The sequence below is a fragment of the Triturus cristatus genome, chromosome 7, assembly GCF_964204655.1.
Source record: "Triturus cristatus chromosome 7, aTriCri1.1, whole genome shotgun sequence".
Lineage (NCBI taxonomy): Eukaryota > Metazoa > Chordata > Amphibia > Caudata > Salamandridae > Triturus > Triturus cristatus.
The window spans coordinates 1700059190-1700086879 of NC_140590.1; the positions used below are offsets into that span (position 1 = coordinate 1700059190).

The 27690-nt window shown below is 42.1% G+C and overlaps 1 protein-coding gene across 1 annotated transcript in view; it reads left to right on the forward strand.

Moving 5' to 3' along the window:
• Positions 1–27690, forward strand: part of LOC146812810 (alpha-2-macroglobulin-like protein 1) — a 630734-nt gene that overhangs the window by 15880 nt on the left and 587164 nt on the right. Inside the window, exons 2-4 of the mRNA XM_085615203.1 lie at positions 4930–4988; positions 13166–13358; positions 20773–20935. Of these exons, the coding sequence (XP_085471329.1) occupies positions 4930–4988; positions 13166–13358; positions 20773–20935 (415 nt within the window). The remainder of the gene's footprint in view (positions 1–4929; positions 4989–13165; positions 13359–20772; positions 20936–27690) is intronic.

The window sequence follows — 27690 nt, forward strand, 5'->3', positions numbered from 1 at the left end:
TACTCACTCTACTACTCACTATCCACTGCTCTCTACTACTCTACTACTCACTCTGTACTACTCTCTACTACTCTCTCTCTACTACTCACTCTCTACTACTCACTCTACTACTCTCTACTACTCACTCTTTACTACTCACTCTCTACTTCTCACTCTCTACTATTCACTCTCTACTACTCGCTCTCTACTACTCTATACTACTCACTGTCTACTACTCTCTACTACTCACTTTACTACTCTCTACCACTCACTCCCTACTACTCTACTACTCACTCTCTACTACTCACTCTACTAATCTCTACTACTCACTCTCTACTACTCACTCTCTACTACTCTCTACTACTCACTCTCCACTACTCACTCTCTACAACTCACTCTCTACTACTCTCTACTACTCACTCTCTACTACTCACTCTCTACTACTCTACTACTCTCCTCTACTCTCTCTACTACTCACTCTCTGCTACTCTACTAATCTCTACTTCTCTGTACTACTCTACTACTCACTCTCTACTACTCTCTCTCTACTACTCACTCTCTACTACTCACTCTTCTACTCTCTACTACTCACTCTCTACTACTCTCTACTACTCACTCTACTACTCACTCTCTACTACTCTCTACTACTCACTCTCTACTACTCACTCTACTACTCACTCTCTACTGCTCTCTACTACTCTACTACTCACTCTCTACTACTCTCTACTACTCAATATACTACTCTCTACTACTCCCTCTCTGCTACTCTCTCTTCTACCCTCTACTACTCTCTACTACTCACTCTCTACTCTCAACCTCTCTACCTCTCTCTCTACTACTCTCTCTCTACTACTCTCTACTACTCACTTTACTACTCACTCTCTACTTCTCTCTGCTACTTTCTCTCTCTGCTACTCACTCTCTGCTACACACTCTCTATTACTCACTCTCTACTACTCACTCTCTACTACTCTCTACTACTCACTCTACTACTCACTCTCTAATACTCTCTACTACTCTCTACTACTCACTCTCTGCTACTCACTCTCTGCTACATACTCTCTATTACTCACTCTCTACTACTCACTCTCTACTACTCTCTACTACTCACTCTACTACTCACTCTCTAATACTCTCTACTACTCTCTACTACTCACTCTCTACTACTCACTCTACTACTCTACTACTCACTCTCTGCTACTCTCTCTACTACTCTCTACTACTCACTCTCTACTCTCTATCTCTCTACCGTTCTCTACCTCTCTCTCTACCTCTCTACCTCTACCTCTACACCTCTACCTCTCTACCTCTCCCTACCTCTCTCTACACGCACACATATGCACATATATATATGCATATATATGCATATGCATTTATATATATGTATGTGTATATATATACATACATATATAAACATATTTATAATCTGCATATCTATATAAATACAAATATAAATGCATGCATACATATACATATATGCATAAATATGCATGTTATGTACATGAAAGTTAGAAATACACTAATACAAGCAGAGCTAAAAAGCAACCTAATTACAAACAGAATTGCTTTAACTTAAACAAGGGCGAGACCTATTGCATTTTCAATGCGTGTTTACTTTGGTTCCATCAAGAAGGCATTCAGATGTGTCACACATTTGCCATAAATTCAGAATGTTAGCACTCTAGTTGCTCATTGGATCACTGTAGTAAAGCTACTGCTCACCAGGGAAGTTTGCTGCTGGTATTGAAAGTGCATGTTTCAGTCTGCATGTCAGAATGTTTTAATGAAATAGAAGAGGATTTGAGAAGTCACTCAAAATGTGCCAATTTTTCTTTCTGCAGCACTAATCATACTTTCTATGGCAAAATGACCCCCCTTATCTTGTTCCTTTTTAAATTAAATGTTTTAAGAGTTACCACTTTATTCCAATCAAGATGGCTTCAGGTGTGCCATACGTTTGTCATAAGTAGGACTGTTAGCGTTCTAGTTGTTCTTTAGAACACTCTGGGAAGCTGCAGTAGAACACAAAGAAATCAACTGACAGTCTCTGCCCTTGTTGGATGTACATGTTTTACTGAGAATGTCAGACTTCATTCTCACATGACTGAGAAAGATAATGTGAATTTACAGATAATATGCTCTCAGTTTAGCTTATACATCACCTTCCAAACCTCTGTGGGAAAAGCATGAGAAAATAGTTTTCGCTCAAACATGATTCATGATATCCCAGCAGAAGGCTTTTTCACATGGTAAAATCACCTTAGAACACACCACAATTCCTAAAATTAGTATGGTACCATCAACAAATGATTTATAATGTAACTAAAGTCAAAACCTTCTATTAAGTGCAATGCTTTTTAATGAGGTGCTAATAAGGTATATTGGTCCCAAGATGGCTGCCAACACTTCTTGGATTAAGTGCTGACAGCCGATCAGATCTTAAAATGAGATGTGTGATTAGGCTCCGTCCAGATATATCTGTGATTTTACTTTTGATTTTCTCAGCAATTACTGAACGGATTTACACCATTCAACCAAAAGGCACAAGTGTGAACCAAGGGCTACCTCTTTGCCAAATTTCGTGTAATTCCATTCAGCAGTTCGGGCTGCAGCTGCGATTAACGGTTCCTATGGAAATTGCATGGGGAAAACACGTTTTGGGACCCCCCTTTTTCTCGGCCCCCGCTTGACGAATCACCCCGAGACTTTCAGGATAGGAGCGGACTGGAGCGCCCCACCAGTTTTGAGAATTTCGCGAAGATTCGTCAACCGGCGCCAAAGTTATTCCAAATAGAATGTTGCGGATTTCCTATGGATAATAGGCCCTAAGTATAACTACCTACTGGCGACCGCCAGTAGGTAATATGTGTATATATATATATATATCAAACTATAGGTATACTCCTTTCAGGAAATAAACATCCAGCACTCCGGTGAAAGAATGGGCACTCGGTCTTTATTTTCAAACAACGAGGTATCACATCAACGCGTTTCAGCAGACTCGCGCTGCCTTGTTCACGATGTTTTGTGCCATACTTTTTTTCATTAAAATACATTTCATTTAGTGATTGACAACAAAGAGGGACTCAACTTTCATATACCCCAGCTCTGTATAATGCACTTTGGCCGCCATCTTGTAACATGTTCATTCCTATTCGTTTTACATGTTTTTTTAGTACGATTTATACTCAATTTGCACATATTGCTGTATTACATGGCTCAATGATTACAGCTATTTCTTATGTTTTCGCGCAGGATACCTCCTTGCGTATATTTGACAATAGCTAATTAAAAATCAGAGTCTGTCATACAATTTTAAAAGATTTAAATTTCTTCAACATGCTAGTGCAGTGGTTCCCAAACTTTTGACTCCTGAGGACCCCACTGAGTCACCACTGGAACTCGGGGACCCCCAAGCAATTTGTATAATTTAAATTTCAAACGTTAAAACAGTAATTAGAAAAAAATAAACACGTGTGCACACAAAACAAATACTCGAAATGCCAAGGATTTTAGGCGCATATTTACAAACCCCTCCCACCATGGAAACATCACTTTTTGTAACGTTTGCGTGTCGATAGGGGCTTTGCCTTATTTACAGGGCAGCGTTAAGCCACTTAATATGGCTTAACGCTGCCTTGTAAATAAGGCCACCTTTCGTGCAATGCTTAGCGTGAAAGGGGTGGGTAGTGGGTTTTTCAGTGGGCATTCCACCGCAAAACCCATTGATTTTGATGCTGCCCCCTATTCACAGGGGTAGCGTAAATAGGAGGCAGTGCCAAAATTAACACCAGGGAAAACCAGGTCTTAACTTGGCGAAACGAGGAGGAATGCTTTATTTCTCCTCATTTTTGCTTTTTCCATGTGTGCTGCCTTGTGCAGCACACATGGAAAAAGCAAAACGCATTGGATTGTTTATGTTCAGGAAGGTGACCCTTCCTCCACATAAACAATCATTAAAAAAATTGCATTTTGTAACTTCCATGTGTGCTGCGTTAAGCAGCACACAAACAATCTTGAAATGGGGTTTTGTCACTTGTGTATGTGCAGGAAGGGGGGACCTTCCTTTACATAAACAATCTTCCCCTGAACACAGACACCCTTGCACTGTGTTGCAAGGGTGCCTGCGTTGGCGCTACACTGCTAAGTGTAGCACCAGCACAGGGCAAAATTTAGGGCTGCACCATATTCTTGTAAATATCCCCCTTGGTATTTTATATTGAAAGAATTTGCAAAAAACTTACATTTTAATGGGAAGGTTGGTGTTGCATCTCTGTGACTAACTTTTAAATGGTTGGTTTTATTTCGCAGTACGAGGCTCCTACTCCTGCCAGGGCCAGACTGGAAGCCCAAAGCAGCCCTGGCAAATGTTTTCAGACCAGTCCCCATACGGTGCACCCCAAGTGCATTGAGTGTGCCTGACCACTACAAAGGGTGCTTTGGGAGGCTCTCCCCCGAAAGAAATGTAGGAAACAATGGTGCAGTCTACAACACGTTTATCACTTTACATCACACACATATAGAGACAATTGATCATAAGTGTAAATCAGTGTATAGAAAATGTTACATAAGGCAAAGGGGACTACAAGGTGTAGGATTCACATGTCATTTATACTGGTAGGCATTTTTAAAGAGTGCTTCGTCTGGAGAAGCACAAAAACTCGGTATTCAGAACATAAGACAGTGGTTAGCACTGACTTTAAAAATAAAAATGTATTTCCACCCTAATAAACCTTTTTAGCAGCATCGGGATAATGAAAGACAGGGAAAAACACAAGTTACTAACTTGTACCATGCAGTTTGCAAGCAGCTCTTTGATGACAGTTCATAGGTCACTGTGCTAGATTACGGTTGTCACTTATGTACTGCACAGTAACAAAATAATCTTTGTGACAAAAGCAGTAACCCACTCGCCTATGCACATAAAATACTGTCATTTAAAATGCACAGTACACGTTCTTTGCAATAGGCATATTGACCCTCTGTGCTACATTAGATAACTCAAAGCTGCCACAGGACAAAACTCTCATCTCTCTCCAGCAGGTACATTAATCACTGGTGTTATCTTGGCACTTTTATTGTTGCTGGAAAACTGCTAATTATACAAGTGCAGTGCTTTTTAAACTGCTGCCTGCGGACCCCCTGGGAAAGTGTCAGGGACCCCTGGGGGTCCCCGGACCACAGTTTGGGAAACACTGTGCTAGTGCAAATGGTATTAATCTTCAGGAAATGAATTCGGCAAGTGCCTTTTTAACATTTTCTTATAAAATCCAGTAATTCAAAGTGCTAGTGCTTACTGTGCAAATTACGCATTATAAAGTGCCAGTGCTAGTTTTGTTTTAAAGAATTTCACAAAAGTTAATAATCAAAGGTGCTAATGCCTATTGTGCAAATAACGCAGAGAAACCCTTTCCTAATGTATACAAGTTCATGATCTATATACCTGTATGAATTTATCAAGAACAATTCTTTTAATCAAAATTATCATGACAATCCTAAAGTGCAAGTGCTTATGTAAACTTAGACATTTCTCAATCACAGTATCCATTTTTACTTTCTCAGCTCTAGCACAATTAGTTCCATATAGGATAGGGATTAATATCACACGTATATATATATCCATAAATATTAAAATCATATTTGATATTTCTATACAGAGCGGTTATCTTTGTCGAGTTACCCTCTATATTGATTGTTTTTTCACTAACAAAAGTAATGATAGCAAGAGTTTCTCATTTCTTATCTCTTCGAGCATTTCAAGACAAACACGTATACAAATCCTCATCCACATTCAACCCTTGCGGTTCTTTGCAATTAAATTCTAGGATAAAAAATGTTTCCAACCTCCTTAGTTCCTTTTCCCTGTCCCCTCCCCTCTTTCTCCTCGGGACTTCCGCTATACAAGAATATTTCAAAAATATCGGGTTACTCTGGTGATGGGATTCAAAATGACGTGCTATAGGATATGTTCTGTCTTGATTAACAATAGCTCTCCTGTGCTGTAAAATTCGTTTATACACAGGAAGGGTTGTACTTCCTATATATATTTTGGGGCACGGGCATCGCAGCAGGTAAACAACATAGCTAGATTTACAAGTCAAAAAACTCTTAATAACAATAGTTTTATTAAAAAAAGTTTTAAAATCAGTGCAATTCATGCCATGCTGGCATGCTTTGCATTTTGGGCATTTTCTAAAACCTGGTTTTTGATGTAACCAGGTTGGAGCTCGCCCTTTCTCTTCCTGATATTCGCTCCGCACAACTAGATCCTTTAGCGATTTTGATTTTTTATAGGTGATGTCCGGGTGTTTTTTCATTTTAGAACCTATTATGGGATCGTTTCTTACTAGATGCCAATGTTTGTTTAAGATAGATCTTATTTCTTTATGTTTTTCATTGAATGTTGTTATGAATCTAGAATTAAGTTGGTTCTTGTCTCCCTCTCTCTGTAGTTTTCTCTGTTTTGTTCTTGATGGTTCAAACAGGATTTTTTGTCTATCAAGGTCTCTTGCCTTAGATGCAGCTCCTTTTATTACAGCTGGAGAGTACCCCCTTTGAATGAATCTACGGGTCATCTCACTCTCAATTTTATCATATTCAGCTTGATTGCTGCATGCTCTCCTTGCTCTATAGAATTCCCCGAAGGGAATGCTCCTAATTAACGCAAAAGGATGAGCACTCCCCGCGTGAAGGACTGTATTCCCGGCAGTAGCCTTGCGGAACACTGAAGTCTCCAACTTCCCTCCCATCGGTTTAACCCGGATGTCAAGAAAGTCTATAGTGGTTTTGCTGTGGTGTCCTACGAATTCTAGGTTAATTGTATTCTGATTCAGATCACTGATGAATAATTCTATGTCTGTCTCCGTGCCCTGCCACAACACGAAGACATCATCAATGAATCTAACCCACAGTAATATGTTTTCTGACCAGTGTTCCAATGGACTGCTTCTGAGCACCTGTTCCTCCCACCAGCCAAGATGTAAATTCGCATAGCTGGGGGCGAAACAGGTGCCCATCGCAGTCCCCTGTTCCTGTTGAAAAAGTTCATCATTGAATAGAAATATATTCTTGGTTAAACACCATTCCATTAGTTCCAAAATCATTTTGTTGTGCTCCAGGAGTCGAATTGGTCTTCTGCTTAGGTAATATTCAGTTGCCTTTAAACCATCTAGTGTCTTATGCTGGTGTACAATGTTGCAATGTCCAGTGTCAGGAGCAGCATATTCTCTTCATCCCAATGTACATCGAAAATGCACTTTAAAAAATCCGTTGAGTCTTTAATATATGAAGATAAGGATCTTACAATCGGATTTAAAAAATAATCAATATAACGTGATGCATTCTCGAAGAGGCTTCCACATGATGAAATAATTGGTCTCCCCGGTGGACTGGTGAGACTCTTATGCACCTTGGGGAGCATATAAAACACCGGGATCACTGGTTTATCTTTTTTGATGAATTTATACTCGTCCCAACTCAACAAGCCTTTATCTTTCCACTCATCCAACCTCATGAAGAATAGTTCCTTTGTTTTCTCATATTCTTTCATATTTATTCGGATGTAACAGTTACTATTGTTCAGTTGATTGAGGGCTTCTTTTTTATATAGTTCCTTCCCCCACAGAACAATATTCCCTCCCTTGTCCGAGGGTTTAATTAATACTCCCTCTTCTTTCTGGAGTTTGTTCACTGTCTTGTAAAAAAGCGCTTTTTTCGGACACATTCTCTTTTTCTTCTGATTGGCAACAATGTACAACTGTTTTAAGTCTTTGGTTACATTTTCCCCGAAAATATCGAGGTTATCTTTCATAGATTGGGGCAAAAATCTCGATGGTGGCCGAAATGGAGTATGATCTTCCTTATTCATCCCTGTGAGGAACGACATTGATTGTTCCTCATTGTCTGGTGGGTTATCTTCACTAGCCAGTGAGATTACATCTGTTAAGGTGGGGATATCATTCACATTTAGGGAGATTTCATCATTAGATGGTTCTAGCATTACTGCTTGTGTTCCTTGATTGGTCTTACGATGGTTCAGGTGCATTTTTGATAGTTTGAGTTTTCTGACGAAGCGATATAAGTCCATTCTGTTGCTCGGATAATTATACTCATTACTGCTACAGAAGGACATGCCTAATTTCAGGATTGATTCTTCGTCTTCTGTAAGCTTCATACTACTCAGATTGATCACTGTTGTATTGTCCGTTACTTCTTGTTCTGTTTCTTTGTATTGGAGCGCAGCGATCTTTTTGCTTGCCAATCTCGTGCTCCTTCTGTATCCCTCACCTCCTCTCCTTTGTCTCCTCTTCCTCGGCCTCTTCCTCTTCCGCGTCCTCTCGCCGTGCGATGATCTGTCTGTTGCTCCAGAAGCATAAAACGGAGTTCCTCGGTTACCGCTAGCCTTACATCTCGCATTTCTCTACTCCCATGCTCCTCTGGTTCTTGTTCCGAGCCCGTGTCAGAGCTGATTTCACTGCGTGTGTTTTCCTGAGGGTCTACTTGGCCACTGTATATCTTCTGTATATATATTCACTGAAAAAACCATAGGTTTCACACACGTTATAGTTAGGAATTAGCATTTAAAAAACCTTGCAAATTCACTTAAAACACCATAGGTTTCACACATGTTATAGTTAGCTGGACATTTCCCTCGTAAAAAACCAATGAAATTCCCCCGTTATAGTTAGTAAAGGGAACTATAACTCACGCGACCGCAATCCACTGCTGATGACGTCAGATATTACATCACTGTATTTATTCACTTATTTACCCATTTTTCTTTCCTTTAACCTTTAGCTATACATATTTAATAAATATTTATTTTACAGAAAGACACATATGTCATCAGTGATGTAATATCTGACGTCATCAGCAGTGGATTGCGGTCGCGTGAGTTATAGTTCCCTTTACTAACTATAACGGGGGAATTTCATTCGTTTTTTATGACGGAAATGTCCAGCTAACTATAACATGTGTGAAACCTATGGTTTTTTAAGTGAATTTGCAAGGTTTTTTAAATGCTAATTCCTAACTATAACGTGTGTGAAACCTATGGTTTTTTCAGTGAATTTGTACGGTTTTTTAAATGCTAAGTTATGTAATTATTATTTAAATATTATTTTTTTTTAAGGTTTTTCACAGTGCGCGTACCGTGCGCGCACGGTGCGCTTCGTGCACCGTGCACGCTCTGTGGGCGCGCAGCGCGCCGTTCGCGGAATTTTCACGTTTCTACCGTGCGCGCACGGTAAGCGCACTCCACGATTTTTTGTAAAAATATTAAAAACATTTATGGCCCTTGGGGATCCTTTGGGGACTCCCTGACAATGGCTAGGGGGTCAGGAACTGTCCACCCTGCCCCCTTTTCATGTTCTCCACCTTTATTTTTCACCTCCCTCGGACTGCGAGAGACAAAATGGCGGCCGACACTTCCTGGTTTCGACCGATTCGAATGTTTACTAAGATCTAACAACCAATCAGAATTGCGCTCGTGCACGGCAGGGTGCGCTTACCGTACGCGCACGGTGCGCGCCTATAGATATAAATATGCTTTTAAATGCTATTTTCTCAGAAAATACTGAACAGATTTACACCAGACCTGCAAAAGGCACATCCCTGACCTGAGGACTACCTCTCTGCCAAATTTCAAGGTTTTCTGTTCAGCCGTTCGGGCTGTAGCGCGGACTAAAGGTCCTATGGGAAAATGCATGGGGAAAACGCGTTTTGGGACCCCCCCTTTTTCTCAGCCCCCGCTTGACGAATCCCCCCGAGACTTTCAGGGAAGGAGCGGAGCGGAGCGCCCCACCTATTTTGAAAATTTCGCGAGGATTCGTCAATCGACGCAAAAGTTATTCCAAATAGAATGTTGCGGATTTCCTATGGAAACACGGTCCTAACTATAACTATCTACTGGCGACCGCCAGTAGATAATATATATATATATGTATATATATGCAAAGAAATATAAAAAAAATAGAAATAAAATTCTTGAAATTACTTTACATAAAAAAGGAAATAATTGAAAAAAAAGGTTGACTAAAAATATCTTTAAAATGATATAAAATTGTATATATAGAACATTTAAAATGAAATACATAAACATATAATAATATATATTTAAACAATCTTAACAAAACTATTCAATTCTAGGAATAATAAATATACTATTCCCACCTCAGTCTCTGCAACAGAAGGGAAAGCGTTGGACTCAGGAGGGGTAACATTTCTTATTCCCACTCAAGTCAGTGCAACAGAAGGGAAAGCATTGGAATACAGAGGGGTAACATTTACCATTCTCACTCCACTCTGCAACAGTAGGGAAAGCGTCGGACTCAGGAGGTGTAAAACTTACTATTCCCACTCTAGTCTGTGCAGCAGTAGGGAAAGTACTTTACTTCAAATGTGTACTATTTTTTAATAAATGTATTAATTGAAGAAGAATATAAAACTCTTATTATACAAATGATATGTATATACGTTTAAAAACAATTAAACAATGTACATATTTATAAATCAATTACATATTGTAATTAATATGAATAATTAATTGGTATTTAATATTTACTTAATTAACTTCTCACCCTATACCCCTACAAACACAACTCACCCCTAATAAAATGACTTCACATATATATTATGCAGATAGTTACATAATTACTTATCAATTAAATAATTAATCGGAAGTTAAAAAATAATTATTAATGAATTATAACATAACTTTACACCCTATACCCCTACAAGGTCAACAACCAGCAGCTAAATTATAAATTTAAACATATACATTTTTACACAATTAATATAATTAATTATCTATTAAATAATGAATAATTAATTTATTAGCAATCATGACTTAAGTAACTTCCCATTCTATGCCCCTACAAACCCAACAACTAAAAAGATCTTAAAAATGACACAAATGTCTCTATATAACAATATAAAATTAAATACATAAACACATATTGATAACATATAGTTGAACAATATTAACAAAGTGATTCAATTCTTTGAATAATAAATATACTATTCCCACTCCAGTCTGTGCAACATTAGGGAAAGCCTTGGACTCCGGAGGGTAAAATGTTTTTACTCAAACTCCAGTTGGTGCAACAGTAGGGAAAGCTTTGGACTAAAGAGGGGCACACAATTATAATAATTACCCAATTTTCAGAATTACTATCAATCAAATTATTATTTAAAAAAGAGTTATTAATTAATTGTACTTAATGGCAATGGTGTTTCACATACTGACAGGCCATGTGGATGTTGGGATGGCAGCAGTGTTTATATTCTTGGGGCAATGAAATGACAAGAATGCTTTACAAGCTAGAAGTATTGTTGATAGTAGGTACAATGTTCATGATGCTTTACATACTGCTAAACCATATGGGGCCTTAACTTCTGGGGATTTTGTGGATAGCCGAATGACAATGGAGATTTACAAGCTGGGTCAGTGCTTGGTAATGACATGGCAATTTCACTTTAAAGGCCGAGGTCTGTGGGTAGTGCAGAACATGAGTTGGCAGTTGTTTCTTACATGCAAAAGTATTAGGAGCAGTGTGAATTACTGACTTACAACAGTGCTTTACATATTGGGGCAATGCAGATTTCTGTGTTTGCACTGGTACTTAATACTTTAGATCAACTTCAACTATTGGCATGAGAATGATACTTTATGTGCTTGGGGCAGTGCAAACCCTGGCAATATACTCCACATACTAGTGATAATGTAGGCGGCCATCCTGGAAGTATCTGTTGCATGATCCATAATTCTACTGCAGAGGCCACCTTCAGAGGATCAGTGGTCTAAGTGTAATTAATAACCATCTGCAGTCTGAACAGTGCCCCATACTACACGAACAGCCCATATCAACATCAGTAATCACCATTCACAGTCTGGTACACTGAGGGGATTGATAACTTTTGAGCATCAGGCACGCCTGTGGAATGGTATAATATTAGCATAACCCTGAATATATGTGTAATACTCACACATATTGGTGGTGCACTATTGGGTAAGCAGTGCTTCTCCTTTTGCACAAATATTTACTTGCTGTCCATCCAAGAATATTTTCTAGTGTACTGTGAAGGATCTGAAAAGGGGACTTTAGAAGCTTGCTTACAATGAACAGGAGAAGCTGGCAGCCCACCAAAATCCTCCACAGGTGCCCTGAACTGACAGCCACAGAATGCTTGGCAGGTGTTCTGTTTGGCAGGCTGTTGGTATGTGGCTGCACGCACAGCTGCCATCTTGCAATGCTTTAAGAAAAAACATTCCAAGACTGCCCCTACACATGTGCGCTTCAGGAATGGATTAAGAACCATATATAGGGGCAGATTTACAAGCCCCTTGCGCCACTGTTGCGTCACTTTTAACATGGGAAAAGTAACGCAAAAGTGGCGCAAGGGGCTTGTAAATCTGCCCCATAGATGGTCGCCTGTGGATACAGTGGTGAGTGGTGGTGACATGTATGGGAGCTGTTTGGCAAGTTGGGGGCTGATAAATGTTGAAGAGAGTGGAGGCTTATGTGAGTGGGAAGAGCAGGGAGATATACAAAATAGTCCTTCATTCAGTGCAATGCACGGTTTGGAGTAGTGGAAGGATACAACTCATCCAATCAAAAAGTGTGTGACCAAAATACTCTTTAGGCAAGAAAAACGCAAGAAAAGCAAATAATTAATAAAATAAATGAGCACGTAGATTTTGTAAACGAGAGGTGTTTCCATTGCTAGATATTCTGACTATACCAGTGTAACACATACTTAGTTTTTAACAGTGGGAGTAATTCAATGTTATAAAAACTGATAAGAGAGTGTTCCAGTGTTTGATACATTCAATGAGTACAACATGCCAGCTGTGAAGTATTCAAGTGTTCGGTGTGATGTTTATGGAGCAAGGTCACAACTGATTTGCATATGCCTTGGGCCCAAGCTGTGGCAGCATTGTGGGCAAAAAAACGGTGGGTTGGAATGCTGCCTCAATCGTTTGCCAGACAAATTTCAAATATGTGTTTGAGGTATTGTTTTGTGTTAACAGAGAGAAAAATAATATGTTCGATGTACTATCTTTGCAACAGTGATGGTGGTTGAGTGTTAGATCTACTATGTGTCTGCGTGAGTGCTTCATGGTTTACTGTAGTTACTGTTTAATGGTGAATTTGTCTCCATTCAGCCACCTCTTTCTTCTTCACAGACAATACGTGGTTACAGTACCAGCCGAGCTCCACTACCCATCCTCAGAGAAAGTTTGCTTCCACCTTGTAGGCAACTTCGCCTTCTTGCGCTATTTGAACCTTGCCATCTCCCTGGAGTGGCAGGGACCCACCCTCAACCTTTATCGTAAGGCTGTGGCCCCAGGTGATCCTTTCAAGTGTGTCCAAATCACGGTGAGTATCCAACACCTCTGTCAGAACCGCATTCAGAGGGTCACGGGCAAGCAGGAGTTACTGGGCCCATCGGTGCGGGTTGAGTTCTTCTACTCATGAACCATCCTACTGTGAATCCTGAGCAACTGGGCCAAGCACCCCTTCGGCACTTGACTCTCAGTGGTAGCGCTAGTTGCACAGTCCAAGGCTCTTGTCAGGGAGGTAGACACAGGCGGGTGAAAACAGGCTCACAACTCAAAATACACACAGCAGCAGCAATAAATGACTACACAGTCAAATACTTTTAAGAAAAAAGGAGTATTCATATACGACCACAAAGTAAAATATAACTTTTACAAACAATACACAAAGTCCCCAGAGGTCAGAACTTTAGTTTTTGACAGGCGGGTCCCAGAGTCCTACTCCCCTCTAGCTAGTGGTAGTGGTTATTCCCCATTCACAATCGTCTACATTCAGTTTAAGCCCCACTAGTATTCCGAGTCTCAGAAGTTAACCTCTGATTCTCAATTACAGTCAAAAGAGTTCCAGTGCTGCAGCGCTATCTGTCAAACAAGTTCCCTGGGTCCGTCTGGCCTGAAAATCAGTCTTATGCATACTAGAAGGATCCAAGTGACTAGATTCTCAGAGCGCACTGCTTTTGTAGATATTGAAGCTGCAGCAACTGCCTCGAGAAAGTCTTTCAAATGTGGCCCAGGACAGCTGCTGTCTGGTGTACTTGATTTCCTCACATGCGGTCTTCCACTGGCCATGGGGGCTCTCGGTGCTCCTCCGATGCCTAGGAAGTTTTTCGAGTTCTTTCTCACAGACTGGGGGCAGGTGTGGAGGGTGTGACGATCCTTGTGCGGGTTCTCAGTCATGGTTTGGGCCCGCGCAGGTCACCACAGTCGCCTCCTTCCTCTGCCGATGGTCTCGACCAGACCACGCTTCTTCTTCTGTCCTGGTGCCCCCACCCCAGCATATGGGGTCACCATTCCTCCTCTGCACACAGTTCACAATTTTTGGGGACTCAAGTTCACTTCTTATAGTTCATTTCCAGACATCAAATGTGGTTTAGTGTCTGAGTCTTTGAAGGTTATGTTGGGAGTCTGCTTCCTTTTGAAGTTCCCTCTGTTTTCTCTTCCTCCAGAAAACAGTCTGTCACTGAAGGAGCGACTCCAAAGCTGAAAGCACCACAACATAGGCCATTTGAGTGGTTTGCGGCTCACACCTGGATGTCAGCCACAGTGATATGTGTATCAACGGTTACCTCAGGGCCTCAGCCCTACTCTTTATGATTCTCTTATCAGCCCCATTCTCTTCTGGGATGTGCCCATGCCCATTCCCAGCCACATCTCTCTGAATCAAAGAGCACCCTTTGAAGTGTAGGAAGAGCCTGGCTCTCCCTTCTGACAATGTGTCCCACCCAGCATACAGGAATGCAGCAATAGAAATAGACAAATTTGTCTGCGGGGATTTCTGTACCTCCACTTCTCATGCTCATCCAGTCTGCCCTGGGTCTCCCAAAATAGGGCCCAGAGACTTCCATGTAGTGTACCAATGACATGCCCATATCCACCCAGCACATGCATATAGCATACACGCGTTGCACAGTACTACATCCTCTATGTATTGTACCATTGCCAGCCCATGCATATAATATAAATGCACTGCACAGCACTGCATTATCCCTGTATTGTACCATTCACAGGCAAACATACACCCAACACATGTATATCGCACATGCACTGTTCAGCACTGCACATCAAACCAATGTAGGCAAAGGGTGAGTTAAGCACACAGTAGTGGAACTTTAAAAAGACCTGCTCACTCCTACTGATCATTTTGCTGCCACCACCGCGCTCTTGCTGCTTAACTCTTGGCAAAGGCAATGGTGCTTTGGGTGCCCTGCCCGGTCCAATAAAACCACATACGAGAGACAGACCTATTTCATGGCATACACTCGAATGTATGACGTTACAACGCATACATTTACAATGCATGCCTTTACAACACAGTTTTTACATCGCAACATCCTTTACAATGCATTCTTTTACATCGCATGCCATTACATCGCATTTTCAGAAACTACCTTTACAACGCATTCCATTACATCGCATTATACCTTTACAACGCATACCATTACAATTCATACCATTACATCGCATTTAAGGTAAGTGTTGGATAGTATAGGGGTGATAATTACTATTCTAATTCCAGTGAGTGCAACAGTAGGGTAAGTGTTGGATAGTGGTAGGGTACTATTTGTTGTAATGGTATGTATTGTAATGACTTGCGATGTAATGCCTGCGTTGTAGTGACATGCAATGTAATGGCTGCGTTGGAATGACATGTGATGTAAAGGATGTTGCGATGTAATGACTGCTATGTAAAGGTAGTGCGATGTAATGACTGCGTTGTGAAGGTTGTTTCCCCGTACACTCATGATCCATGAATGTCTATGACAACAAAAACCAGCATTAGGGATCCAGACATGAGTACAATTGGGGCACTCAAAGCAGGAATGCAGGTCCATCACCACCACTTTGCTTCCCAACAGACACTCTTCCTAGATCAGAACGCCTGGAACCAAATCTTAACCTGGAGAGGTTGAGAGGTCAAATTGGTTAAAACCGGTGGGAAAGTCAATCAACATTCATGTAGCTCAAGCCAACTTTGTACTCCAATACAACATCTAACCCTTGTAAATAAATAATCCATCTCAACAACTTGGGATTCTCTCCCATCATAGCCATTAACCATTTCAGCGGCTTATAATTTGTTTGTAATACAAACGTAGGTCCAAAGAAGTAAGATGGGAACGTACGCAAGTCCCACACTATGGAAAAGCAATTCTTCTCAATAGCTGTCCAGTTCTATTCTCTGGGTAGTAGCATCCTACTAATAAAGGTTACCGGACGCTCTCCACCTTTGACGTCTATTTGAGCTAACACCTCTCCAACTTCTTTATCAGAGACATGCTTCTTTACAATGAAAGGCTGATTATAGTCAGATGCTCTCAATACAGGTGCAGTGCATAGTGCTTTCTTCAGGTCCCCAAATGCTTTCTGACACTCCTGAGTCCAAATCACTTTCCTGGGCTGTTTGTTGGAGGTCAAAGCAATCAATGGGGCAACTATAATTCCATAGTTTGTGTGATAAATGTGGGTGTTGCTTGACTGGAGTGTGAGCTCTGGTCAGGTGACAGGCACCTGCTTCTTCCAGGGTGAACTGCAAAAAGTCACAAAATAAGCATGTGTTTAACCCTGGGTAGCATGTCCCAAAAAGCAGCCAGGTTTAACTTAGAAGCAATGTGTAAAGTATTTATGCAGCACACAAACAGTAATAAAGTGAAAACACAACACAAGAAAACCCCCAAATCAATTTAGAAAAAAGACAAAATTTTATAAATTATTTGACACCAAAACAACAAAAATTCAACCAGTGGAACTGGAGTTATAAACGTTTACATTTTAAGTTTTAAAATAGCACATAAAAGATCAAAGCACCAACCTCACAGGGACATCTAGCCGTGCAAGACCAGGACAAAGTCAAAAGTTAAGGCCTACTATGTTGGAGCGTGGTTCAGAAACAAGAAGTGGATTGTGCCCGGTCAGCGCTTGCCTGTGACCTCATAAAAAGTTCTTAAGAATAGTGTCAGAGAAGGTAAGGTTAGTGGTGAAGGTGTCTACATTCGGACTTAGTCATATAAATAGAAGTTGAGAAACTCTAGAGGGATGAAGCAGAGGGCTGTAGCAGAAGACAGTTCCACGAGGTCAGATACCCATTTGGTGAAGGACTGCTAAAGCATATTTTCTGCTGAGGTTAAGAACGTAGCAGGGGAAGTCGCAAAGTCAATCTGACCTGCGATGCTCCTCGGGCGGATAGACGAGCAGGTTGGTCCCCTTCTTCTCCTGGTTCTCAGAGAGCTTTTTGACCAAATTTTGTCAAAGTTCTTAGTTTTGGAAATTGACAATCTTGACACATTAAGCACCACAAACAAGGGTCCAGGACTGATGGGACACATCTTGGGGGTTCAGGACTCACTCAGGCTGGGTCCAGATGTAGATTCAAGATGGTGGGAGTCTGTTATGTCCCTGTGGCTCTGAGCAGGAGGCCAGCAAACTAGCCCTTCTGGTAGTCCTGGATGCAGGTATAGAAGCAGGGCTCAACAGTAGGTCTGGTCTCTGAGGGTTCAAGGCAGGCTCCAGGCAGCAAAGCAGTCCTTCAAGGTACAGCAGCAGTCTGGTACAGTGCACAGCAGACCACAGCAGCAGGCAGTCCTCTGGGAGTCCTCCCACAGGTCCCTTGGGGACCCCTTCCCATTTGTGAATGGGTTACCACCTACTTGAAGTAGGTGGTAATATGCGAATGATTTGCAACCGCATTCACGGTCACAAAACAGTCATGCATAACGTTAGGTTTCGGTATTTGGAAGGGACGCCCTAAACATGCCCCTTCCAAATACCGAATCGCAAACCCATTTTGCGATTCAGTAACAGGTTACCGAATCGCAAATTAGGGTTTGCTGCATCTGGAAAGCATTTCTTGCAAATTCCCCCATTTGTGAAGGCAAAACTGCTTGATGCATGTGCCCCTAAAAATGTTAAGTTACATTACTCGTGTAACATTTGGTTGGGAGACTCATTTAGAAAAATAATTATTTGTTATTGTAGCGAACATTTTTATTCATGCTTTTCATTACTAATTTGTTAAAGTGGTAAACGTTTTAATTCATAAACATGTCATATGCATTGTAACTCAAACTTTTCTATTTCTACAAATCCAAGCACGCTTTTACAGTGCTGGTACTTCAACTTTAATCAGTTTTAATGTTCATTTTCTAAACGTGAGCAAAGAGCAGATTAGGTTTTTGTTTGTCATAATTGTTTTCATGTCATGCAAAGTTTAAGCAGCTTTTATGCTGCATCAGTGGCATGCTTCATCACAGGGTTCCCACCCAAGATGCCTGGTGCATCTGGGTGTGCTCAACACCTGATTTACAGCGGAGCAGGTTGGCCTTATTTTTTTTTGTCTGGTATCAGGATAATTAAAATTACCTCAAGGTCTCCCTGCTATGAGAATTGACTTTTACTGATGGGAACTTTAGGTAAGGTTAAAACAAGATTTGATGTGAAACTAGGCTCTGATGATCTCTCGCATCTTTGGTCTGCAGGTTTCTGTCATTTGTTAGCTTCCCCTCAGGGTCAAATGGCTTTCTTCAGGCAGGACCGATTGATCCCTTATATCATGTGTCTATCATATATTAATGTACACATGCGTACTACTACTTGTGCATCTGCGCAGTTTTCCCATGACTTACGATCTCTTTGAGGATTCAACACAGGGTAGTGTCCTGTGAGTACATGTGAAATGGAGTTGTCCATAACATCACAGATATTTAAAGGCCAGACGATCTTTTAGTCACACATTTGCTAAGGTATCATGCCTATTATATACTTCTTTGGTGTCCTCTCTGGTGTCCTCCAAGTTCTGCAGAATCACACCCATCTCAGTGGGGAATGACATGACCTCAATGTTCACGCTTTAGCATGCCCCGACTGCCTTGTCTTAAAAATCTCCGCAATGCTACTAACAGCCAAATTAAAGAAATCGTAGTTCTTAGAGGTTGCATTTTGGAGCAGGTCTTCTTTGTGTTTCCATAGCTGACCAGGTCTCCCAGACCAAGAATATCTTTATCGCTTCTTCTGACCTTTGCCTCTATTTCCATTAACAAGAACTTCTTCAAAGTGACCTTCTAATTGATTTGCTGTGCAGAAGGGAGCAGCTCCATTAGATTGTACATTAAAATAAACTTCTTTTGATCAGGGTCACCTCAATTGAATTCACCATCTCCAGTGTGGAACCTTTTTAATGCTGGAAGGGAGACCCTGGAGTGAACAGTGTTGTTAACTTGCCTGTGATTTTATTTTTGTTTTCCTTAGGGGGCAACAGGACTTCTCTTAGGAGGTTCTCAATGAGCTAACCCACTCAGCCCTTAGTATATTTCCTGATGTTTACTTTCAGCTCTCTAGAATCTCCATGGGAACCAGTTCTCACTGCAGCACTGTAGAAAAAAAACTTTTTAGGGGTTCACTGATGCACCAGTCCTTAAACCAACAAAGAAGAGATTGGCACGGAAGCTGGAATATCAAAATAACAAGTTTATTAACCTCACATGAGGGAGACTGCGTCAATACGGAACCCTCAGACCGCTGTAATGAGGCAGCTCAAGTAGTACAGAGATCATGGGTCTTTTATACTGTATTTACCGCTGAGCATGCAGGGAGACTCAAAAAGAGGCAGTACAAGTGGGCACATGAATAGCTAGTGACATATAAGGATACATAAGAATCGCTTAGTCAACAGAGTGGGAGGGGTTACAATATTGCTGACATTAGTTAAAATAGCCTGACAGTTCTCTAAGAGCAGGTGCATTCTGGTAGCTACAGGTCTTTCTGAGCATGTGCAGTGCTCTGGCTCAGGGCTGAAGGAGTTAACTAACTGATGACACAAGCAGAATACAAGGGCATGCAATAGTGAAGAGAGAGAAAGCACATGGCGAGCACATGGCTAACTAAAATGGCTGCCAAAAACAAAATGACTTCAGCTGATGCTAACAGCCATTGCAGCTAGTTTCCACAGCACCTTCATTAAATATCAGAGGGTCATGATTACTCATCAGGGCAGCTTGTCGGGAATTCTCTCTCCTGCATCCCCCTTCCAACCTCTTTGCTTGTCATCACTCCACAGCCCTCTCTGGCACCATTACTGCATGAAAGGATGCAGTAGTTCTTTGCAACTGTGATTTACCATAGGGACCTCTGTAGTTACACTACTTGCCCCTGCACTCGTGTTCGTGTTTTAGGGTCCATGCTACGCTCATCATTTCCTGTGCGAAGAGCTCAGGAACGCAACTCCCAGAAGCCAAGCCTGTGCCTGGTGCCAGGTGGGGTATAGTGACACAGCCTAAACATCCTGCAGGGCAACTGAGAGATCTCCAAAGACTAAATTAGGTTTATCAGGAGCACCACCGTTAATCATTTCCAAAACCTTCCTTCCAAAAAAGTGCTTCCCATTATCTCATCTTTACTACCAAACAGATCATTGGAATGGGAGCTGCGCAGAAGCTCCAGGCAATACCAATACACTTGGTGACCAGAATGCTCCATTGCCCTTTTTGGGGCTTTCTGTTCCCAAGCATCTGTTTCTGGTACTCCGGTAGGTCCACCTGAAGGGATACATGAGACTTAAATGATTATTTAGGAAAGGGACAGGATGTATCCTGTAGCATGGATTCTTCTGGTAATACTATCTGTGCCCTGCTAGTGAAATCTCAGCCTCCTTGTTCTGTGTGCTGTTGACCAGACCACTTTTTTGGGATGATATTATTCTTGTGGACGTTTCTCATACCACCCTCTGCTTTCTTGCCATACAGGTCCCTGCTCCAAAAGGGGGCATCCAGGAAGTGGCCACAATCAAGGTATCTATTCTAGGGCCTGGCGTCAACTTCACTGAGAGCAAGAATGTCTTGATCCGGCAAATCAACAATGGGATTTTGGTGCAGACTGACAAACCTATCTACCGACCAGGGCAGAACGGTAAGACTTTAACCCGCTTCCTCCAACATGGACATTGCCCTGAGTATGTTGTTTTAACTTACGCTAGAACAGGGATGTTTAAATTTGATGATTATACACATGCGTGTTACAGAGTCTTCCATAATAGCCCTGAATAGACTTAAATTGATTAGACCATCGGAAAACATTAATTCGCTAATAACATTCACTCTATTTGAGAATTTGGCATTAAACCTTTATAAAAAATGTCTTAGATGGGATGACTTCTGTATTATCTTTTTTATTTGCACCTTGGCTAAGAGCATGAAGTTACAAAGATCAGGTGGTTTCAAAAGTCCTATTCAAAATCCAGTAGAATTTCTTTCCTGACCACTAAATTAAAGAATGCTGATAGGATTGACTGAAAAAACTTGCCATGAACTTGGGCCAGAATGGATCCTGTTTGTGAGCCCTGGTGTAGATCTGTTTAGTGAAAATTAAGGGGCCTATTAGGATTGCGGTCGGGAAATCTCCCCGACCGCCATGGTAGCGGGAAAAGACTGCCTGCAAGGACCGCGGCATAACCGCCGGTCCAATTAGGATGCTCCGCAGTCGAAATCCGACCGCGGCAGTCGGATTCTGGCGATTATCATTGCGGCAGTCGCTGCTGCCAGCAGCACCGCCGCGGTGTGAAAAGGAGCATGCCATGCATGTCACTGCACTGCGTGGCAGGCACTGCACAGTGCCTGCCAACTGGTACAGGGACATGTAGGGGGGTACCATGGGTACCCCCCAGTGCACCCACACACACCCAACACATTTGGGGCCTGCAATGGGCCCCCGGAGATATTCTCTGCATGCCTTTCCATGACAGTTCCACCGATGTCGAAAGGCTGGCTTCTGCCGGCATCATAATCATGCCGGCGGAGCCTGGCCCTGCACCAGCATCATTGTGGCAGTCCAGTTCCGCCCGCTAGGCATGCGTGCGGACTGGTATCGGCGGAAAAGTGGCGGGCGGAGATTCTCACCGCCGCAGTCGTCACCGCCATGCTAATGGGACAGGCGGTTTTCCGGGATGCAATCGCGGGCGGATGTCTGCCACCGGTCCGGCGTTTACCACCGCCGGCCCAGCGGCAGCCACCCACCCGCCACCCTAATAGACCCCTAAATGTTTACTAATGGCTAAAAGACTTTTATAAGGGTTTATTTTATTGAAACCTAGACTCTTAAGTTTGCAAACTACATTTATTTTCCAACAAAAACCCAAATGTTATTGGCTTTGAAACTGCTTTTCTGATCTGTGTGTTCAGGATTTGTGAACTGGGCTAAGCAGTTCTTGAAACGCAAAAAGCTGAATCGCTACCAACCTTAAACAACTTTATTCCAGCTGCCAGTACATTATGCAAGTGGTTTGAAAACCGCAAGTCGTAAACTTCCAATACAAAAAGTATTATGGGAAGCCTGTGGGTGCAAAACCCTAAACTTGGGAGATGGGAGGAATACGAGGAGAAAAATCAAAGGGGTGGATTATCCCCCTAATTAATATGGCTCTATCCACCTTCTGCAAGGCCAATAACCTAAAGATCAGCGGCACAAAAAAGAGGTGGTAATTATTATCCGCAGACTCAAAAGCAGAGGGAAGGAGTTTAACCAGGGGAGTGTGATTAAAGACGTGGACACCTACAAATACCTTTGGGGCTTGGTTGGACAGCAGGGGGCACACTGCTCCACATTTTCTTGCCCAACAGGCGGTGGAAAATGTGGATTTTTAAAATAAACATGTAGGAAAGTCCGAATTTTATTAAAGACATGGAGGAGAGTATTATGCTTTTCTTTCTTGCCTTTAATTCAATAGCAGCCAGGTAATCAAATGGTTAACAGAAAGAAAAGAAAAGTATATCATAGTCATATCATTTTTATTTGTTTCAAGGAAAAGAATCATAAAAGTATGCAGTTCAGTAATAGAACAAAAAATATTAATCACAATTTAAAAACAGATACCATAAAAACAGACAGGGATCAACATATTTCAGTTAATGTGTTTCTTCTAATAATCACAGCTCTCAGATACCTTGCTAATACAACACATATAAACAGATTTGGGAGAAGTTGTTGAAATAAGTACGCCGGTCTGCACTGTCTAAAATTTTGAGATTTCAATAGGGGCTTAATAAAAGTGATTCTTCATTCAGTGTAAAATTTGCAAAAAAACAAAACATGGATGGTCGATTGGTTGGACATCTTATCACAAGGGCAACTTATTAATTGACGTGACCAATTGCTAAAATTGGGAAAGCTTGTCAAGTGATGAAAGATATCTAGCCTAAAACGCATCAAAACAAACCTGTTTTGAGCATTTAAAACATTAAATAGATATGGTTGCATCGAAAAACTGGTCAAAATCATTTGATCATGCTGTACAGTTGGCTTGACCACTTCCACCAACAATCTTGCTTCCTCTAGGTTATTTAAACATTCTGTTTTTAAAACATTCCTCATAATATGCTTCAAGGATTCAGGGTTGTCATAGAATTCTGGGTGGTCAATGTCCATCATAAAGTTCTTAATGTATTTTAGCCACTGTATTTTCAAAGCATGCTCAGAACCACAACAATCCTGTACAATTGCGCGATTGAAGTCCATACAGTCCGATGTCCATAACTTGTGCCAGGGAAGAACAGGCTGTACCCTTAACAGATCTGCTACATAGGTTACTCCTAATTCCGCATGGCTCACAAAATTAGAACTACTGTTTGGGAGCCCAAGAAGATTTTTTGAAAACCCATTTTCTAACGACTGCAATGAATCCACATTTGCATGTCCCCACAGGTCAGAGCCATACATCGCAGTTGACATACATTTGGTATTATAAATGGTCAACATTTATTTGGGATGTTTACATCCAAGTTTTCTTGAGAAGTTACACAGGCCCATAACTGATCCATGAAACTGCATCCTTCTCGATTTTACTGCGCTTCTCCAATTCCCTTGCCCATCAAATAAAATTCCTAAGTACAAAAAGGTGCCTGTGGTAAAATCGTGTCTCCTATAAAATTGTTGCGCCCTTTATACGACTTTCGACCTGCTTTCAAAATGTAAGTTTTGCTTATATTAATTAATAACCCCAAATCCTCCATAAAATGAACAAAATTATCTAAAAGGTGCTGCAGGGCCATGGGAGTGCGGGCAATAAGCACCGCATCATCTGTGTATAGCAGAACTGGTATTGGTCGATGACCAATTTGAGGCAGATCGATACATTTGTCTGTCTTGCAAAGGTATTGTAAATAGTCTACTGTTTAAAAGTTCAAGCATGGTTGCCACATTTGGAGCCAACATGTTGGCCATCTTGCAATGGCAAAACAGTTATACACTATGGACAACAGCATTCCACTATGATCACCTGCTATAGTGGAAGTGGCCACGTGGAATGAGGTCCCCTGCAGATCAAAGGAGTGGCAAACAATCAAACCATTAGCAGTGTGTGGAAAGCTATACCATCCTCTTCAGAAGCAATCAAATAACATCATTTGCGGTCCAACCAGCCATGATACTGAAGCTCATTCATTCTCAGGCGGCTATACATACGTGATTAGAAAATTCATAACTCCCAGGCCAGAGAAGCCAATGACTGCTGTATACTGCACCATTACCCAATGCAATTCGCTGTGATGGATGGAAGCAGAGTGTAGATGACACTCAGACATTCCATTGGCAGAACACAGTGACCCAAAGGCCCTCTGCTGTATCTATAAGGTATATATTTATATACATGCATCTATGCATTTTTTAATGTTTTTTTGTTACAAGCAAGATCCTGACAGGCATCCAGGAGATTCTAGTAAGAATGATTACAATGTAAATCTTCTCCCCCAAGGTTTTGTCAGGGGCTGTAACTAACACCAAAATCATTCACTACAAAGCAATTTGACATTTTGTGTAACAAAATACAAACCTATGGGCTTTAATACAGATAAATAACATCCACTCTTCAATGCCTATTGCTTTTAACATATGGATTTGACAATCAACATGTCAAGCTTAATGTATTTATCACATCTTTTCATAATAAACATATCAGATCTATGGCAACAGAAATAGTTTTTCTACTAAATCAGACATTTAACTGTCATTAATGGATCAACACCGTAAGCAATTGAGACCTTCTAAACTGAACATAAGCTTACCCACAAGGAACCCATCAGGAAAACAGGCAATACAATTAAAATAGTGTACGGAATTACAGTTGGCAAAGCAAAATGTTTTTCTTTCTAAGGAGGGCTAACAAGAATTTTAACAGTGCATGTCTTCTATACCTTTTTAGAGGAAGTAATCAGCACCAAATTGCTTGCCTACTATGATAATCTGTGCAAGGCCACGTAACAAAATGCCTATCTGTAGGCCTTAATACAAAGTAATAACAATCTACCCTTAAATTCCCACTGACTTTAACATATGCTTTTAACAATCAGTATGTCAGGCTTACTTCCTTTATTGTAATGTTTAACTATAAACATTAAGCCTATAACCTTTATCATTGGTTTGTCACCATAAGCAACTCAGACCTACTGTGTTGGTTCATAAGATTGTAACGCTTTTGCCCTAAGTGGGATGGGTATTCCCAGACGTGGGACCCGTGCTCACTACGCCACTGGAGTCAAGCTATCCTGGCTGATGACGGCTGATAGCCAGAAACCGGTCCTAGGATGCTTGATTCCGGTCCAGGGAAGACATGGCTTGGCAGTTCGGGCTGGACTGTTCCCATGAGGCACAGGGTCAAGACTGATTTGCATATGGCCATGTCTAAACTGGGGTGGTGTAGTGGGCAAAAGAACGATGGATTTAACCCAGATCTCTTGACTGGGGGAGAATGTCTGCATTGTCAGTATTCCGTCCATCATTTGTTTGTTGTAACGCTTTTCGCCCTAAGTGGGATGGGTATTCCCAGACGTGGGACCCGTGCTCACTACGCCACTGGAGTCAAGCTATCCTGGCTGATGACGGCTGATAGCCAGAAACCGGTCCTAGGATGCTTGATTCCGGTCCAGGGAAGACATGGCTTGGCAGTTCGGGCTGGACTGTTCCCATGAGGCACAGGGTCAAGACTGATTTGCATATGGCCATGTCTAAACTGGGGTGGTGTAGTGGGCAAAAGAACGATGGATTTAACCCAGATCTCTTGACTGGGGGAGAATGTCTGCATTGTCAGTATTCCGTCCATCATTTGTTTGTTGTAACGCTTTTCGCCCTAAGTGGGATGGGTATTCCCAGACGTGGGACCCGTGCTCACTACGCCACTGGAGTCAAGCTATCCTGGCTGATGACGGCTGATAGCCAGAAACCGGTCCTAGGATGCTTGATTCCGGTCCAGGGAAGACATGGCTTGGCAGTTCGGGCTGGACTGTTCCCATGAGGCACAGGGTCAAGACTGATTTGCATATGGCCATGTCTAAACTGGGGTGGTGTAGTGGGCAAAAGAACGATGGATTTAACCCAGATCTCTTGACTGGGGGAGAATGTCTGCATTGTCAGTATTCCGTCCATCATTTGTTTGTTGTAACGCTTTTCGCCCTAAGTGGGATGGGTATTCCCAGACGTGGGACCCGTGCTCACTACGCCACTGGAGTCAAGCTATCCTGGCTGATGACGGCTGATAGCCAGAAACCGGTCCTAGGATGCTTGATTCCGGTCCAGGGAAGACATGGCTTGGCAGTTCGGGCTGGACTGTTCCCATGAGGCACAGGGTCAAGACTGATTTGCATATGGCCATGTCTAAACTGGGGTGGTGTAGTGGGCAAAAGAACGATGGATTTAACCCAGATCTCTTGACTGGGGGAGAATGTCTGCATTGTCAGTATTCCGTCCATCATTTGTTTGTTGTAACGCTTTTCGCCCTAAGTGGGATGGGTATTCCCAGACGTGGGACCCGTGCTCACTACGCCACTGGAGTCAAGCTATCCTGGCTGATGACGGCTGATAGCCAGAAACCGGTCCTAGGATGCTTGATTCCGGTCCAGGGAAGACATGGCTTGGCAGTTCGGGCTGGACTGTTCCCATGAGGCACAGGGTCAAGACTGATTTGCATATGGCCATGTCTAAACTGGGGTGGTGTAGTGGGCAAAAGAACGATGGATTTAACCCAGATCTCTTGACTGGGGGAGAATGTCTGCATTGTCAGTATTCCGTCCATCATTTGTTTGTTGTAACGCTTTTCGCCCTAAGTGGGATGGGTATTCCCAGACGTGGGACCCGTGCTCACTACGCCACTGGAGTCAAGCTATCCTGGCTGATGACGGCTGATAGCCAGAAACCGGTCCTAGGATGCTTGATTCCGGTCCAGGGAAGACATGGCTTGGCAGTTCGGGCTGGACTGTTCCCATGAGGCACAGGGTCAAGACTGATTTGCATATGGCCATGTCTAAACTGGGGTGGTGTAGTGGGCAAAAGAACGATGGATTTAACCCAGATCTCTTGACTGGGGGAGAATGTCTGCATTGTCAGTATTCCGTCCATCATTTGTTTGTTGTAACGCTTTTCGCCCTAAGTGGGATGGGTATTCCCAGACGTGGGACCCGTGCTCACTACGCCACTGGAGTCAAGCTATCCTGGCTGATGACGGCTGATAGCCAGAAACCGGTCCTAGGATGCTTGATTCCGGTCCAGGGAAGACATGGCTTGGCAGTTCGGGCTGGACTGTTCCCATGAGGCACAGGGTCAAGACTGATTTGCATATGGCCATGTCTAAACTGGGGTGGTGTAGTGGGCAAAAGAACGATGGATTTAACCCAGATCTCTTG